The sequence below is a fragment of the Haliotis rufescens genome, unplaced genomic scaffold (assembly GCF_023055435.1).
Source record: "Haliotis rufescens isolate VD_foot unplaced genomic scaffold, xgHalRufe1.0.p SCAF_57, whole genome shotgun sequence".
In the NCBI taxonomy this organism is placed as follows: Eukaryota; Metazoa; Mollusca; class Gastropoda; order Lepetellida; family Haliotidae; genus Haliotis; species Haliotis rufescens.
Genome location: NW_025964301.1, coordinates 1375469 through 1390462, shown reverse-complemented (window position 1 = coordinate 1390462; position 14994 = coordinate 1375469). Strand labels below are relative to the sequence as shown.

Below are 14994 nucleotides of genomic sequence, written 5' to 3'. Positions count from 1 at the left end.
TGTCAAGAATACAAATCTCAGGCAAAGATTGTGTTAAAAATATATGCACTTAGGTGAAATAAAATAGTCAACAAACATGATGTTATTATTCCCGATTCAACCTACTTGGCGGGGAGGGGCCCAGATATCAAAGTTCAGGGGGAATCTGATGATCAGATCTACAGGTGCAACAGCAAAGAAGAGAGACATGTGAGAAAGGGGGACAGAATGTGTGATAAGGATTAATTGTTAATGGTAAAGGAAAAGTCACATGAGAGAGAGAGAGGTACAGAATGTATGATTAGGATTAATAGTTTATGGTAAAATAAAAGTCACATGTGAGAAAGGGGGAAAGAATGTATGATTAGGATTAACTGTTCATGGTAAAGGAAAAGTCACATGTGAGAAAGGGGGAAAGAATGTATGATTAGGATTAATTGTTAATGGTAAAGGAAAAGTCACATGTGAGAAAGGGGGAAAGAATGTATGATTAGGATTAATTGTTAATGGTAAAGGAAAAGTCACATGAGAGAGAGAGGTACAGAATGTATGATTAGGATTAATTGTTAATGGTAAAGGAAAAGTCACATGAGAGAGAGAGGTACAGAATGTATGATTAGGATTAATAGTTTATGGTAAAGGAAAAGTCACATGTGAGAAAGGGGGAAAGAATGTATGATTAGGATTAATTGTTAATGGTAAAGGAAAAGTCACATGTGAGAAAGGGGGAAAGAATGTATGATTAGGATTAATTGTTAATGGTAAAGGAAAAGTCACATGTGAGAAAGGGGGACAGAATGTATGATTAGGATTAATTGTTAATGGTAAAGGAAAAGTCACATAGGAGAAAAGGCAGCGGTAGAAACTAAAAGTATTTGTCCACTAGTCATTATAATGATAACATATAGTAAAACCCTTAAAGGGAAAAATGTCTTCTAGCCCTTATGATTGCTTAACTATAATTTTTTTAAACATAAACTAAGGAGCAAAAAAAACCCAAAAAACACTGCAAGTCTCAGTTTACTTTATCATTATTATGATGTTCCACTGAAGATGTCTTAAATTTGCGATGATATATCCAATAAATGAACTGTACTGGCACTTTGTCATCAGTCAAAGAATGCGTGTACATGGTTGTTATAAAAAAAATATAATTTGATTTAAAACTTTTAAAAACAAAAAATAATAATTTCGCATAATACACAACTGCTGATGGGTATCTTTGACATCTTATATTTGAAAATCAATAAATTTGCTTTTTTTCAGCACAATTCTACAACGCTTCAAACATGGCAGGGGTCATGTGGTTGCAAATACATTTCTGAGCCCAATCTTCATTGAACCAATCTCTTTTCGCACAAATTTATTAGTTACAAGCTTTAGCAAGAATGGATGATAGTTAAATAGACATAAATACAATTAACAACAGTTCTGTAAATTTTCAATTACATAAAAAACAAACTGGTATACTTTCGTTTGTTCCCCAGTCTATCTTAAACAAAATGACTCATGGGTCACAATTTTGAAAATCTGAAAACTAATGTCGTGTGGCTTAAGTACTGTACAGATAACAGTTCCAAATATCATCATGTATGTTGATGGTTTTGGAAGAGTTCATCATAGTGAACAAATACATTGAATCTGAAGGTTGCATGGGGTTATGGGTTTCATAGTAAACATACGAATGTTGGAAACTGAGAAGGTTGGACCAGAATACTACTTTTATGTTGGTAATTTCAGGGTCAGGAACAGACCAAGTAAGGCAGAATAATTGAAAGCGTATGTTGTATGTTTTTTTCAATCCTAGGTATACTTGAACAATCTCTGTCTTTTATGTACCAGAGCATGATCGTCCTTTGCAATAACTCATAGATTAATTTGTAAAATGGTGTATGTGAGTTGTGAATGGGATGATCTATTCGTTAGGGCTAGTTATCAAACGCAGAGACCGGCACGTCTCGTATATTTGGCGGTTGGCCACGGGTTGTATATATATGCCAGGGAATAGTCACAGCTAATGGAATTAACAAAAAAACAAATACTTCGGGACCCAGTATTCTTTATGCCGGCCAACTGAACTTATGTCCATTTCGGATAGCCTATATTTACAACTGTTGGAAACTGTTGTTCAGTGATCTAAACTGCCGGACAAGAGAACGTATACACCCATGTTTGATTGTGGCTAAACATGAAACAAACAATAAATGATTTTGAGATGGTGATATATTTCATACGGGTATCATAGTTGTATGTTTTACCTAAAGTTTGCAGTGTTTCGGCGTCTATTTTCAACCGAGTAGGCTTAACGTTTTCAAAACGCATTTGAACTTGTGTGATATCTTTGTCAAATCCAATTTTCAGTGTGTACATTCATTTGCCAGCGGTTTAGCCTATATGAGATTGATTCCGAGATAAATTCAACAAATATTTTAATGTCAAAGAAATGGCAACAACTTCAGCTCAAAAACTGAAATATAGAATCGAAATGTTAGGCCTATTGAAATTCTATTTATTTTTTTTAGTTGCACTTGAGTTGCACTGCTATGCATGGATAAAACAAAGAAATAAGGGTGTAATGAGACGAAATTTCCGAACCAATGAGACCTAGATACCTTTATCGTACTGGTTCATATTAGCGTAGGTAGACATGATCCCAATACAACGTAGACAAGTGATGAATACTGAGTGTGGCAAGTTCAATGACAGCAATGGCGATGAGCGTTTTCATCGAGAGTGAACCGTCGTCAAGGCGACGCCATGAATCTCGCGAGAATCGCGTGACTATTGGCTAAACTGGTCCCGCTTTGGGTACGCGACGCAAGCTTAACGCGATTTACTTCTTGTGAAACGATCAGGAGCCCAGTTGCGTTAATGTTTGGTTAGCGCGTAGTTGAAATAAATATAATGATGTATATTCGCGACATTGTAAAGGACTGCATTTTCATTAATACGAGGGAACTCAGTCACTATTGAAGATGTACTCAGGTTTATCAAGACAGTGATATTATTTTACTATGAAAATGAGCGCTTTCGGAAATCTGCTTGATGTAGATCAAGATCTAAAAGGTGCAAGAAAACCCATAACCCGGCCACAAACGTCATTGACGTAAAACTTCACGTGAAAAGAGGTGATGTGACTCTTACCAAAATTGAAAAATATTGTTTGCTATCCAAAAAATCACAAAATCAATTTAAATGTTTCACCTTAAAATAACAGTCATCAAAAATGTTTGATTTGATGTTAATATTTTGATAACCAAGGTGTTTGTTATCATAATATATGATTTAACATTGGGAAAGGAAAAGGAAAAGTCACATGCAAGAAAGGGGGACAGAATGTATGATAAGGATTAAATGTTTATGGTTAAGGAAAAGTCACATGTGAGAAAGGGGGACAGAATGTGTGATTAGGATTAATTGTTTATGGTAAGGAAAAGTCACATGCAAGAAAGGGGGACAGATGTATAATTAGGATTAATTGTTTATGGTTAAGGAAAAGTCACATGTGAGAAAGGGAGGCAGAATGTGTGATTAGGATTAACTGTTTATGGTAAAGGAAAAGTCACATGCGAGAAAGGGGGGACAGAATGTGTGATTAGGATTAATTGTTTATGGTAAAGGAAAAGTCACATGCGAGAAAGGGGGGACAGAATGTGTGATTAGGATTAATTGTTAATGGTAAAGGAAAAGTCACATGTGGGAAAGGGGGACAGAATGTATGATAAGGATTAATTGTTTATGGTAAAGGAAAAGTCACATAGGAGAAAGGTGTACAGAATGTATAATTAGGATTAATTGTTTATGGTAAAGGAAAAGTCCCATGTGAGAAAGGGAGACAGAATGTGTGATTAGGATTAATTGTTTATGGTAAAGGAAAAGTCACATGCGAGAAAGGGGGACAGAATGTATAATTAGGATTAATTGTTTATGGTTAAGGAAAAGTCCCATGTGAGAAAGGGAGGCAGAATGTGTGATTAGGATTAACTGTTTATGGTAAAGGAAAAGTCACATGCGAGAAAGGGGGGACAGAATGTGTGATTAGGATTAATTGTTTATGGTAAAGGAAAAGTCACATGTGGGAAAGGGGGACAGAATGTATGATAAGGATTAATTGTTTATGGTAAAGGAAAAGTCACATAGGAGAAAGGTGTACAGAATGTATAATTAGGATTAATTGTTTATGGTAAAGGAAAAGTCCCATGTGAGAAAGGGAGACAGAATGTGTGATTAGGATTAATTGTTTATGGTAAAGGAAAAGTCACATGCGAGAAAGGGGGACAGAATGTGTGATTAGGATTAATTGTTTATGGTAAAGGAAAAGTCACATGTGGGAAAGGGGGACAGAATGTGTGATTAGGATTAACTGTTTATGGTAAAGGAAAAGTCACATGTGGGAAAGGGGGACAGAATGTATGATGAGGATTAATTGTTAATGGTAAAAGAAAAGTCACATGGGAGAAAGGCAGCAGTAGAAACTAACAGTTGTTGTCCACTTGTCCTTTTATAACATATAGAAAAACCCTTAAAAAGGACAAATGTCTACTAGCCCTTATGATACCTTAACTAATATTTTTTTAACATAAACTAAGGAGCAAAAAAACAAAACACACTGCACCTCTCAGTTTACTTTATCATTATTATGATTTTCCATTGAAAATGTCTTACATTTGTGATGATATATCCAATAAATGAACTGTAGTGGCACTTAGTCATCAGTCAGAGAATGCGTGTACATGGTTGTTTTAAAAATAAATATAATTTGATTTAAAACTTTTAAAAATAAAAAATAATAATTTCGCATAATATACAACTGCTGATGGGTATCTTTGACATCTTATATTTGAAAATCAATAAATTTGTTTTTTTTCAGCACAATTCTACAACGCTTCAAATATGGCAGGGGTCATATGGTTGAAAATTCATTTCATAGCCCAATCTTCATTGAACCAATCTGTTTTCACACAAATTTACCCAGCCACAGGTTAGTTACAAACTTTAGCAAGAATGGGTGATAATTAAATAAAATTAACAACACTTCAGTAAATTTTCAATAACATTAAAAACCAAACTGGTATGCTTTCATTTGTTCCCCAGTCGATATTAAACAAAATGCCTCATGGGTCACAATTTTGAAAATCTAAAAACTAATGTCGTGTGGCTTAAGTACTGTACAGATGACAGTTCCAAGTATCATGTATGTTGATGGTTTTGGAAGAGTTCATCATAGTGAACAAATACATTGAATCTGAAGGTTGCATGGGGTTATGGGTTTCATAGTAAACATACGAATGTTTGAAACTGAGAAAGTTGGACGAGAATACTACTTTTATGTTGGTAATTTCAGGGTCAGGAACAGACCAAGTAAGACAGAATAACTGAAAGCGTATGTTGTATGTTTTTTTCAATCCTAGTTATACTTGACCAATCTCTGTCTTTTATGTACCAGAGCATGATCGTCTTTTGCAATAACTCATAGATTAATTTGTAAAATGGTGTATGTGAGTTGTGAATGGGATGATCTATTCGTTAGGGCTAGTTATCAAACGCAGAGACCGGCACGTCTCGTATATTTGGCGGTTGGCCACGGGTTGTATATATATGCCAGGGAATAGTCACAGCTAATGGAATTAACAAAAAACAAATAATTCGGGACCCAGTATTCTTTATGCTGGCCAACTGAGCTTATGTCCATTTTGGATAGCCTATATTTACAACTGTTGGAAACTTGTTCAGTGATCTAAACTGCCGGGCAAGAGAACGTATACACCCATGTTTGATTGTGGCTAAACATGAAACAAACAATAAATGCTTTTGAGATGGGGATATATTTTCATACGGGTATCATTTTTGTATTTTTCCCCTAAAGTTTGCAGTGTTTCGGCGACTATTTTCAACCGAGTAGGCCTAACGTTTGCAAAACGCATTTGAGGGAACTTGTGTGATATCTTGGTCAAATTCAATTTTCAGTGGGTACATTCATTTGCCAGCGGTTTAGCCTATATGAGATTGATTCCGAGATAAATTCAACAAACATTTTAATGTCAAAGAAATGGCAACAACTTCAGCTCAAAAACTGAAATATAGAATCGAAATGTTAGGCCTATTGAAATTCGAATTTTGTTTTGAGTTGCACTGCTATGCATGGATAAAACAAAGAAATAAGGGAGCTGTGAGACGAAATTTCCGAACCAATGAGACCCAGATACCTTTATCGTACTGGTTCATATTAGCGTAGGTAGACATGATCCCAATACGACGTAGACAAGTGATGAATACTGAGTGTGGCAAGTTCAATGACAGCAATGGCGATGAGCGTTTACATCGAGAGTGAACCGTCGTCAAGGCGACGTCATGAATCTCGCGAGAATCGCGTGACTATCGTCTAAACTGGTTCCGCTTTGGGAACGCGACGCAAGCTTAGCGCGATTTACTTCTTGTGAAACCATCAGAAGCCCAGTCGCATCAATGTTGGGTTAGCGCGTAGTTTGAAATGAATATAATTATATGATGTATATTCGCGACATTGTAAAGGACTGCATTTTCATTAATACGAGGGAACTCAGTCACTATTGAAGATGTACTCAGGTTTATCAAGACAGTGATATTATTTTACTATGAAAATGAGCGCTTTCGGAAATCTGCTTGATGTAGATCAAGATCTAAAAGGTGCAAGAATACCCATAACCCGGTCAAAAACGTCATTGACGTAAAACTTCACGTAAAAAGAGGTGATGTGACTCTTACCAAAATTGAAAAATATTGTTTGCATACCCTAAAATCACAAAATCAATTTAAATGTTTCACCTTAAAATAACAGTCATCAAAAATGTTTGATTTGATGTTAATATTTTGATAACCAAAGAGTAACATTGTGATTTAATATAGATGTATCTTGTGTATGGTAATAAAATTATAATACGTGGTACATGGCATAGGTCGTTGTTGAATGACAAGATGAGCTAATCAGCCGATTGGGGACGGTCGGGTAGCCTAGTGGTTAAATTAAAGCGTTCGCTCATCACGCCGAGACCCGGGTTCGATTCCCGACATGGGTACAATGTGTGAAGCCCATTTCTGGTGTCCCCCGCCGTGATTAGCTGGAATATTGCTAAAAGCGGCGTAAATCCATATTCACTCACTCACAAATCAGCCGATTAGCTGTGAAGCAAAAAGAGCATACCCATTTTATGCCATTAATAAATACTTGAAACGAGCTTCTTAAGCAATCGTGCAATTGTTAAACTGGATTCAGAAAATAAGTACACGACACTATGACTCTTGAAGAAATACATTGAAACTGAAACATGATTTAATTGTTACAAAATATACAACGTTGGCAACCTTGCATACGCTTGGATACAGATACAAAAAGATAAGTGGTGACAATAGGGCTGTGTTATGTGGACGATCTGACGTCCTTTGTCTCGGAAATCATTATCTTTGAACCATCAAGTAGAAACGTGAAGTCAATATGATCCTGTTCTCCTAGATGAGTCGTGGTCTCGCACATCCAGCACTCAGTGGTGAAAGACTTATCGTTCTCCATGCTGGCTGTGCTAGTCAGGTTTTCTCCAAGGCTGTGATCTTGACTCTCGAGCCAAGGCCAAGGACAACAGGGAGTTTCACACAGAAATGAACGGAAAGGTATTTCTGGAGTGGGGAAAAATAAATTGGTCCCTGCTTTGCCTGCCAAGTCCCTTATCATGGACAATGCACCCCATCACAGTATGCAGGATCTAGACAGCAAGACCCCGACGTCTAATAGCCTTAAAGGAGATGTGGTGACGTTGATGCAACGGATGAATACGACCTTTCCTTCCAGGGCTATAAAGCCACAACCCTTTGAAGTCATCAAGTCTAACAAACCTGAGCCCCTATATATGGTTGACAATTACCTCAAAGGTCAAGGTCACGTCGTCTTACGACTTCCCCCTTACCACTGCGATCTCAACACATTAAAGTTAATATGGGGTATCACAGCGTTTAAATAGCGGGATGTTGAAAAGCTAGTAAATGAATCCCTTGGTCATGTAACAATGAAGACATGGCAGCGTTGAGTTACCACAGTCAACGAGATAGAGTCAAGATACTGGTCACGTGATGGACCTCAGCAAGCAACAGTCCCACCTATAGACCATCGGCAGTGACACAAGCAATTCCGACGACGAGGGCTGTGACATGGTCTAGTCAGAATGCGATAACAATTATCATGAGGCAACCCCTCTTATGCTGTCATTCCCTGTACCGTTGTGTGTAGCACGTGCAATACGTGTTTGCGCTGTTCCCCCGTTGTCAAGATGTCAAGTTGTGCACATAACAACGTGATAGTTTCTTAAACAACTTTATCAAGTGATGTGACTAAAAATAACAAACAGCAGATATTGTTGGGTACATTTTATTCATTGCCTTGTACCGTTTTGACTAGACTAACATCTAGTCTCTGAAATGAACATATCGTACAGAAAAAAACACAACAGTTGTTCAGTTATCTTAATAAGAATATAATAAAAGGGAGCCCAGTGACTCTCTTCATTTCCTGATACTGCAGTAATCTAGACTTGCCAAACATTATAGACTTGCATGGGCTGTATTTGATATATATTTGTATCAGGGTCTGTAAGACAGACTACGTTTTAACATTTAATAGACTATCTCCGATTTTGAGTTAATTTGTAATTCATCTTTCTCATTTGTAGCCAAACGGACTGAAAGTGCAAAATATTTAACGGGCCACTAAAGCTAAAATATTGAGAGTTATCTCCCTTTGAAACAATTCTTGAAACTGCGGGAAATTCAACACACATTGAACGTCAACACAAACGAAGTATTTGAAAACTATGGTGAGTGCAGGCTAGTACATATAATGTCCCGACAGATACATATCTGTGTCCGCATATGTGTGACTTACATTCTGATAGTAATTAGACTCAACCACGGTTGGAGCTTTGCCAGAGACTGGCCGAAACAGATATCGATAGACGATACCTCTGAGTCTGACCTTACTAGGGTGTCAGCAGGATCAGGCTCATTGCTGACCAACCCCTCTCTTCTCTACTCTCGTCAGGCTAGCCTAAAACGACCATGCAAATGATGATTGAGTCAGTGAGCTTATGGCAAAGGTTTCAGATTACGTGGCGTTAATTTCTTCAGTTGTCACTTTCATCGTAGATACTGTCAGTGTAAACAGGAAAATGTCACTGAATGTAGCTCACTTTTATTGAACAGCTGATAACAACAAACAGTTAAATGCAAATGGCCACATATTCTATCTGTTTACCAACTATCTTAGCCATTCAAAAAAAAAAAAGAAAACAGATTTTATGTTTGATGTTTTGTTGTTGAGTGTTTGGCCTACAAATATTATGTTAGATTGTTTACATCTTGTAGATCTAAAAGTGAAAAGCCAAATAGATTTCAACATTTTAATCTTTTTCTCATTCAACCTTAGTCAAGGAAAAAAGGTCTGAGTGTGGATGAGAAGCGGTCACGGATGATGGACTTCTTTTATGAAAAGGTGGGTGACAAATTTGATCATAATTTAATGTTAAAAGAGAATAATTAAATTTTCGTTGTGTTCATTGAAATTCCTGTATTCTGATTAGCTGAATTGGTCACGTGTTATTGCATTCATTTCCCAATGAATGTAAAAAATTAAGCCACGCCCACCGCGGCGCACTACTTTTATTACTGCGGAATGTCAGGGAATCCCAATATTACAGTCGAGGGAATTCCCTTCCTGCTCACGTGTATTGTCATGCACAGGACATTTAGCGACTTTCATGCATAATCATTGTCCAAACTACCCTTTGAAACCGATGGCCGAGAATGAATGAAACAGCAAACGTGCAGGCTCGCTCGCCTGTTTTTTTTCTGATTGCCCCGGTTCAACTTTCATGTCTTTGGGTTTCCTTCCTAACTAGAATTTTTCCAACTGTGTTTTACCGTAATCAGGGAAGTAATGTTTGAATCTGGCGGTAAATGACCATGTAATTTGAAACAGCCACCTTCTCCCGGACATATTTCATCAAGTTCATTACAGTCTGACTGTTGCAGTTCATTTCGCCTCTTGTCTTAACTGACAGGTCCAATGAACATTGTTTTGATCCTGCTCTCCATTGATTGGCTACTGACAGTGTAGGCGTGTCAATTTATGTGCATAAATTAAACAATCACCTGATTCATGTCACGCCACAGTATGTATTCCTACACCTGGAATGTTTATAAATCTCGTCATTTTTTTCTGTTTTGATATATACAACTGTTTTTGGTTAAACTATTGTAAACAAAACATGTTTTATGCTGTCGAATTTAATTATAAGCATTGACTGTGTATTTTTTTCGGTTCATTGAGGTATGAATCGAAAAACCAATGTGCAAACTTTTGTAAGAATCTGCTACGTGGATTAATACAGTTTGCACATTGGTTTTTCGATTCATACCTCAATGAACCGAAAAAAATACACAGTCAATCCTTAAATATTTTGGAAAGAATCACGTATAAGGCTATACTTGTTTCATTAAAACAAGACTGTGACATCATGATTCATATCTTATCTATTTTTATTTAATATTATTATGTAACAATGTAGAAAACAAATTAAGGTACACGAAGAGGTACAACAATATAATGAACAAAACAAGATAGCAATACTGAGAATTCTTGTAGCATTAGTTAAAAATCAAACATAGTAATGCAGGCACTGTGTGTTTCAATATCTTGCGATTAGGAGATAAGCAGCAAGTGTTTTCAGATGTGTGGTTGTTATTGAGTATTTGATGCCTGGAAATTTCATTTGAAACTGACAACGTAAACCAGAGGTATCAAATGTTAAAATGTCTGCGTATCAAACACTAAAAACACCTGCAATTATGAAAATCTTCCCCACTATGCATAATCTCCCCAAAGACCTTGTTTGACATGTACTTGACATGTGTTAGCTCAAACAAGAGAGTATCGAGTGCAGCTTGGGTCACGTGATGCCTGGTGGTTGGGCATGTTTGGACTATTTGGTTTGGGCAATGTTTCTTTCTGGATGAGAGATTTCCAATGGGAGCAAGCGATTTCATTTATTCTATGTAATGCTTGATAAGTATATAATGATCAAATAATTTAGATATTAATCAGATATCCGTGTTTTCAGAAAGACTTCTTCCAGCTGAAGGAGCTAGAGAGGATGTGTCAGAAGGAGAAAGGCATCACGTCCATGTCGGTCAAGGACATCCTGACCAGCCTGGTGGACGACGGAATGGTGGACACAGACAAGATTGGGACCTCTGTCTACTTCTGGGCCTTCCCTAGTAAAGCCAGTCAAAATGTAGGGGTCTTTCAGTCATGTCAGTGTTCCTGTTGACCAGTAATTTACTGGTAGCATAGACCATGTACCAGTAAGACATAACCCTTCCAGTCCAAAATGTTGAATGTGCCGGTATTTTTAAATTCAGCTAGTCCAGTGAACCAGTAGTTTTATAATTGAACAGAAACACTGCAGTAAGCAGAGCTTCAGATAAATCAACACAATCTAATATTTCAGTTGCTTGTGCATACAAATACACTTGAAGAAATTTGATAACCCAATTGTATAACCAGACCTAAACGAGCCTCCTGGTGGTAATGAAGGCCGGGAATCACCCAAGCGCTAACGGTGAAGTGACACCAATACACAGGATATTCAAAGTCCTTTTACACGCGCTTCAATGACTTTGCCCACGCACGCGAAAAACCGGGTCCTGCAGTAGGAATTGAAAATCCACATCCCAAAGAGACCACCCTGACTGATAACAACACTATGTGCAATTAACCAACTTAGCCTTTTCCACTTGTGTCCACGCATGTTTACAAATCTTTTGTTGATAACTAAATGCAGGCATCACATATACTTGGACTCTATCATGTTTTCATTATTCCTTGTTTACGATGACGAATGCTCTTGTTCTCTGTATTCATTCCATGTATTCCGTATCATACAGCACATGGCCCCCATCATGCCATTCTCTCCTTGCTTCCGCTTCTTAAAACACGGACCACTTCCGTCTTTTAAAATTGGACACAACAAACTGAAGTGAGTCATGCACATATGATCAACATCAGGAGCATGTTGCAAGCCAAGAATCCCTTAGAGCAAGCAAAATAATCGTTCACCCAGGGGTCTCCAACAGCTCGAAACGTTCGCACTTTCTTCCAAAATGACGGGTCAACTACCACTTGGTTGCCTTGTCCTAATGAAGAACGTAACAGAAGAGGCTCGATGAAGAATTTATGACTACTTAGAAGATGTGAAGCAGACTGAGGATTACTGGGTGTAAGCTGCCTTTGGCCATTTCCTAGTTTATCCAGTCCTGAAATTGTTGTTCCGCTGTCAAACTCAGCCGCCATTTTGGTTTGAGAATGAAATGACCCCAGCTAGTGATTGTTGCGATTGCAAGTGGCTAAAAGTTAGAGCCCTGTTGTAAGATGAATCGCTGTACATGGCTCGCAAGCAGTTGGCGCTTTTCGACGCATCCCTGGTTTATTGTAACTTAGACATGTATCACTGTTATGAGGTGATGTGACATGTGACTTACTTGGGGCAGCAGACAAACATGCTAATTAGAAGTTACCTGAAACGCCATTGACGTAGTTTGTATCAACTTTTTGCCTGCTGTTTTGATGTTATGAAAATCTTATTTTCATTTAATTTTAAGCGAAAAAGAAAAATCAGTGACCTGACAAGTCGCTTGAATGAACTTGAGGGCAGACAGAAATCACTTGAAGGTCAAGTTGTCAAGGCCAAGGTTGGCAAGGAGGAAAGTGTAAGTATTTTGGGTCTTAAAGAAGAAAATTAAAAATAAATAATAAAACGGGCTTGGTTTTTGTTTTGTTTGTTTTTAACGTCGCACTCAGCACTATTCCAGCTATATGACGGCGGTGTGTAAATAATCGAGTCTGGACCAGACAATCCAGTGATTGACATCATAAGCATCGATCCATGCAATTGGAATCGATGACATGCATCAACCAAGTCAGCGAGCTGACCACCTGATCCCGTTAGTCGCCTTTTACGGCAACTTGGGTTGCTGAAGACCTATTCTACCCCGGATCTTTAATGGTAGAAGAAAATAAATAATTTTTTATATATATCTGGTGAGTGTTGAGCAGCGAAAAACCTATGCAGATACGTGACTCCGTGATCTGACAGTTCTCATGTCTTCCACAGAGTGAGAGAGAGGAAGTGCTATCAAGACTGACCGACGTCCGAGGGAAGCGTCAGTCTCTCGTTACTGAGCTGGAACAGTACAAAGAGTGTGATCCAGAAGTTCTTCAGCAGGTCAAGGTTGACACAGTCGTTGCAAAGGATGCAGCCAATCGGTGGACAGGTGCGTGTAACCCAATTTCTAACCCAATTTGATTGGTGAACTGGGAAAGTCAAGTGAGCTCATTTCGTGGCCTGTTTGCCTGGCATCCACTATATATTATAAAGATCTTCACTTCAGAAACCACTGGACTAATGATGCCCAAACCTCCAGTGCTTGTTTCCTCCAACGATGACATCAATTTGTTCCGAATCAGCTACATTCAAAAACCTATTCAGGCCATTACTCAAACATATTTTTATCCAACATGGAATGAAATTATTATCTAGTTGGTAGTGGGGCTCAACATGTGTTCCATATTTTGCGAGGTTTTAAATTTTGACCTTGTTATGACCTTTGCCCTTTGACTGTGGTCCTAAATTTTCTCCCAATGCCTTTCCTTGCACTATAAGCATCACCTCCTCAGAAGCAAAAACTGGACCAATGAAGCTGAAACTTCACGTCTGTTTCAATGAGGTTCGAATCCAAATTTCAAAATGGCCTCCACAGCAGCCATATTGAAAAGACTATTCATGGCCATAATTCAGCCATTTCTGTTAAAAATTGGAATACAATTTGGCACATGTGTAGTTAGTAGTGTTGCTGAACATACGTTCAATTTTTTGTGAGGTTTTAAATTTTGACGTTGATTTGACCACATTCAAAGCTGAAACATTTTATGGACATAACTCTGCCATTTCTTCTAAAAATGTCATGAAATTTGGTACCTAGTAGTTACTTATGGGCCAAAACACATTTGTCCTGTTTTTCACGATATTTTGAGTTTTGACCTTCGTTTGACTTTTGACCTTTGTTTGACTTTTGCACTTCAAGCTTGCTCCTAAATTCTCCCGAGAGGTATTTCCTTGCATTTCATCTCTTTTTAAATTGACAGACTGAGAAAGCTGAACTTTGGCATGAATGTTTCTCCTTTTGAGGACATTAGACTTTGCATTTATGCAAAAAATATTTGGATATCAATGCTGAGAGACTTGTGTCCGTAGTTGACATTTTAAACTGTTGACTACATATCCAGGTGAGTTACAGTGCCTGTGGCACTATTATTTATTGGACATTAAACTATTGAACCACCCCCCTGAATTCCTTGCTCTTCTGTTGCTGTTGCAGACAACATCTTCTCCACCAAATCCTGGATCAAACGCAAGTTCAGTTTTGAGGACACAATGATTGACAAACAGTTTGGCCTGCCAGATGATTTTGACTACGTGGAGTGACCATGGCATGATGGACGTTATCTGATTGGTTGTCCACTGCAACAAGTGACTCAAGGAAATCTACACAGGGCCGATTGTTGGCTGGATAGCTCAAAAGCCCCTGAAAGGTTTTCAAATCAAGAAGACGTTATCATTATTACCCTCATGTTGATGTAACGTGTGATGAAATTATTTTTCTATTTTGTCAAATTGTACATAGACGTATACAGCCAGGGTAGACATGTGATTCATATCCAACAAGTCTCCATCTTCCCGAGGCAAGAGAGTTAACTGACTATATAAGTCCAGTTTCCACCCTTGCCGAACTAGGCTGGTATTATGGAGTTACATTTTGGCTGGACTAATGAGTCTATGCATAGTCCAATCAAATTCGCGCACAAAAATTGAAATCCGGTTGGTAAACTGTCATGCAGATTTCGGTCAATTGCAGGATTTGCAAAGCATGTGCACC

General features: G+C 37.9%; 1 protein-coding gene across 1 annotated transcript; it reads left to right on the top strand.

Annotated features, from left to right (window-relative positions):
• Nucleotides 1-8747: 8747 nt before the first annotated feature.
• LOC124137878 (meiotic nuclear division protein 1 homolog) lies at nt 8748-14910 on the top strand. The gene is made up of 6 exons (XM_046504356.2): nt 8748-8819; nt 9428-9493; nt 11121-11294; nt 12661-12768; nt 13173-13332; nt 14437-14910. Exons 1-6 carry the CDS (start codon nt 8817-8819, stop codon nt 14541-14543), a joined length of 618 nt encoding a protein of 205 aa, XP_046360312.2. The 5' UTR covers nt 8748-8816; the 3' UTR covers nt 14544-14910.
• Nucleotides 14911-14994: the final 84 nt, after the last annotated feature.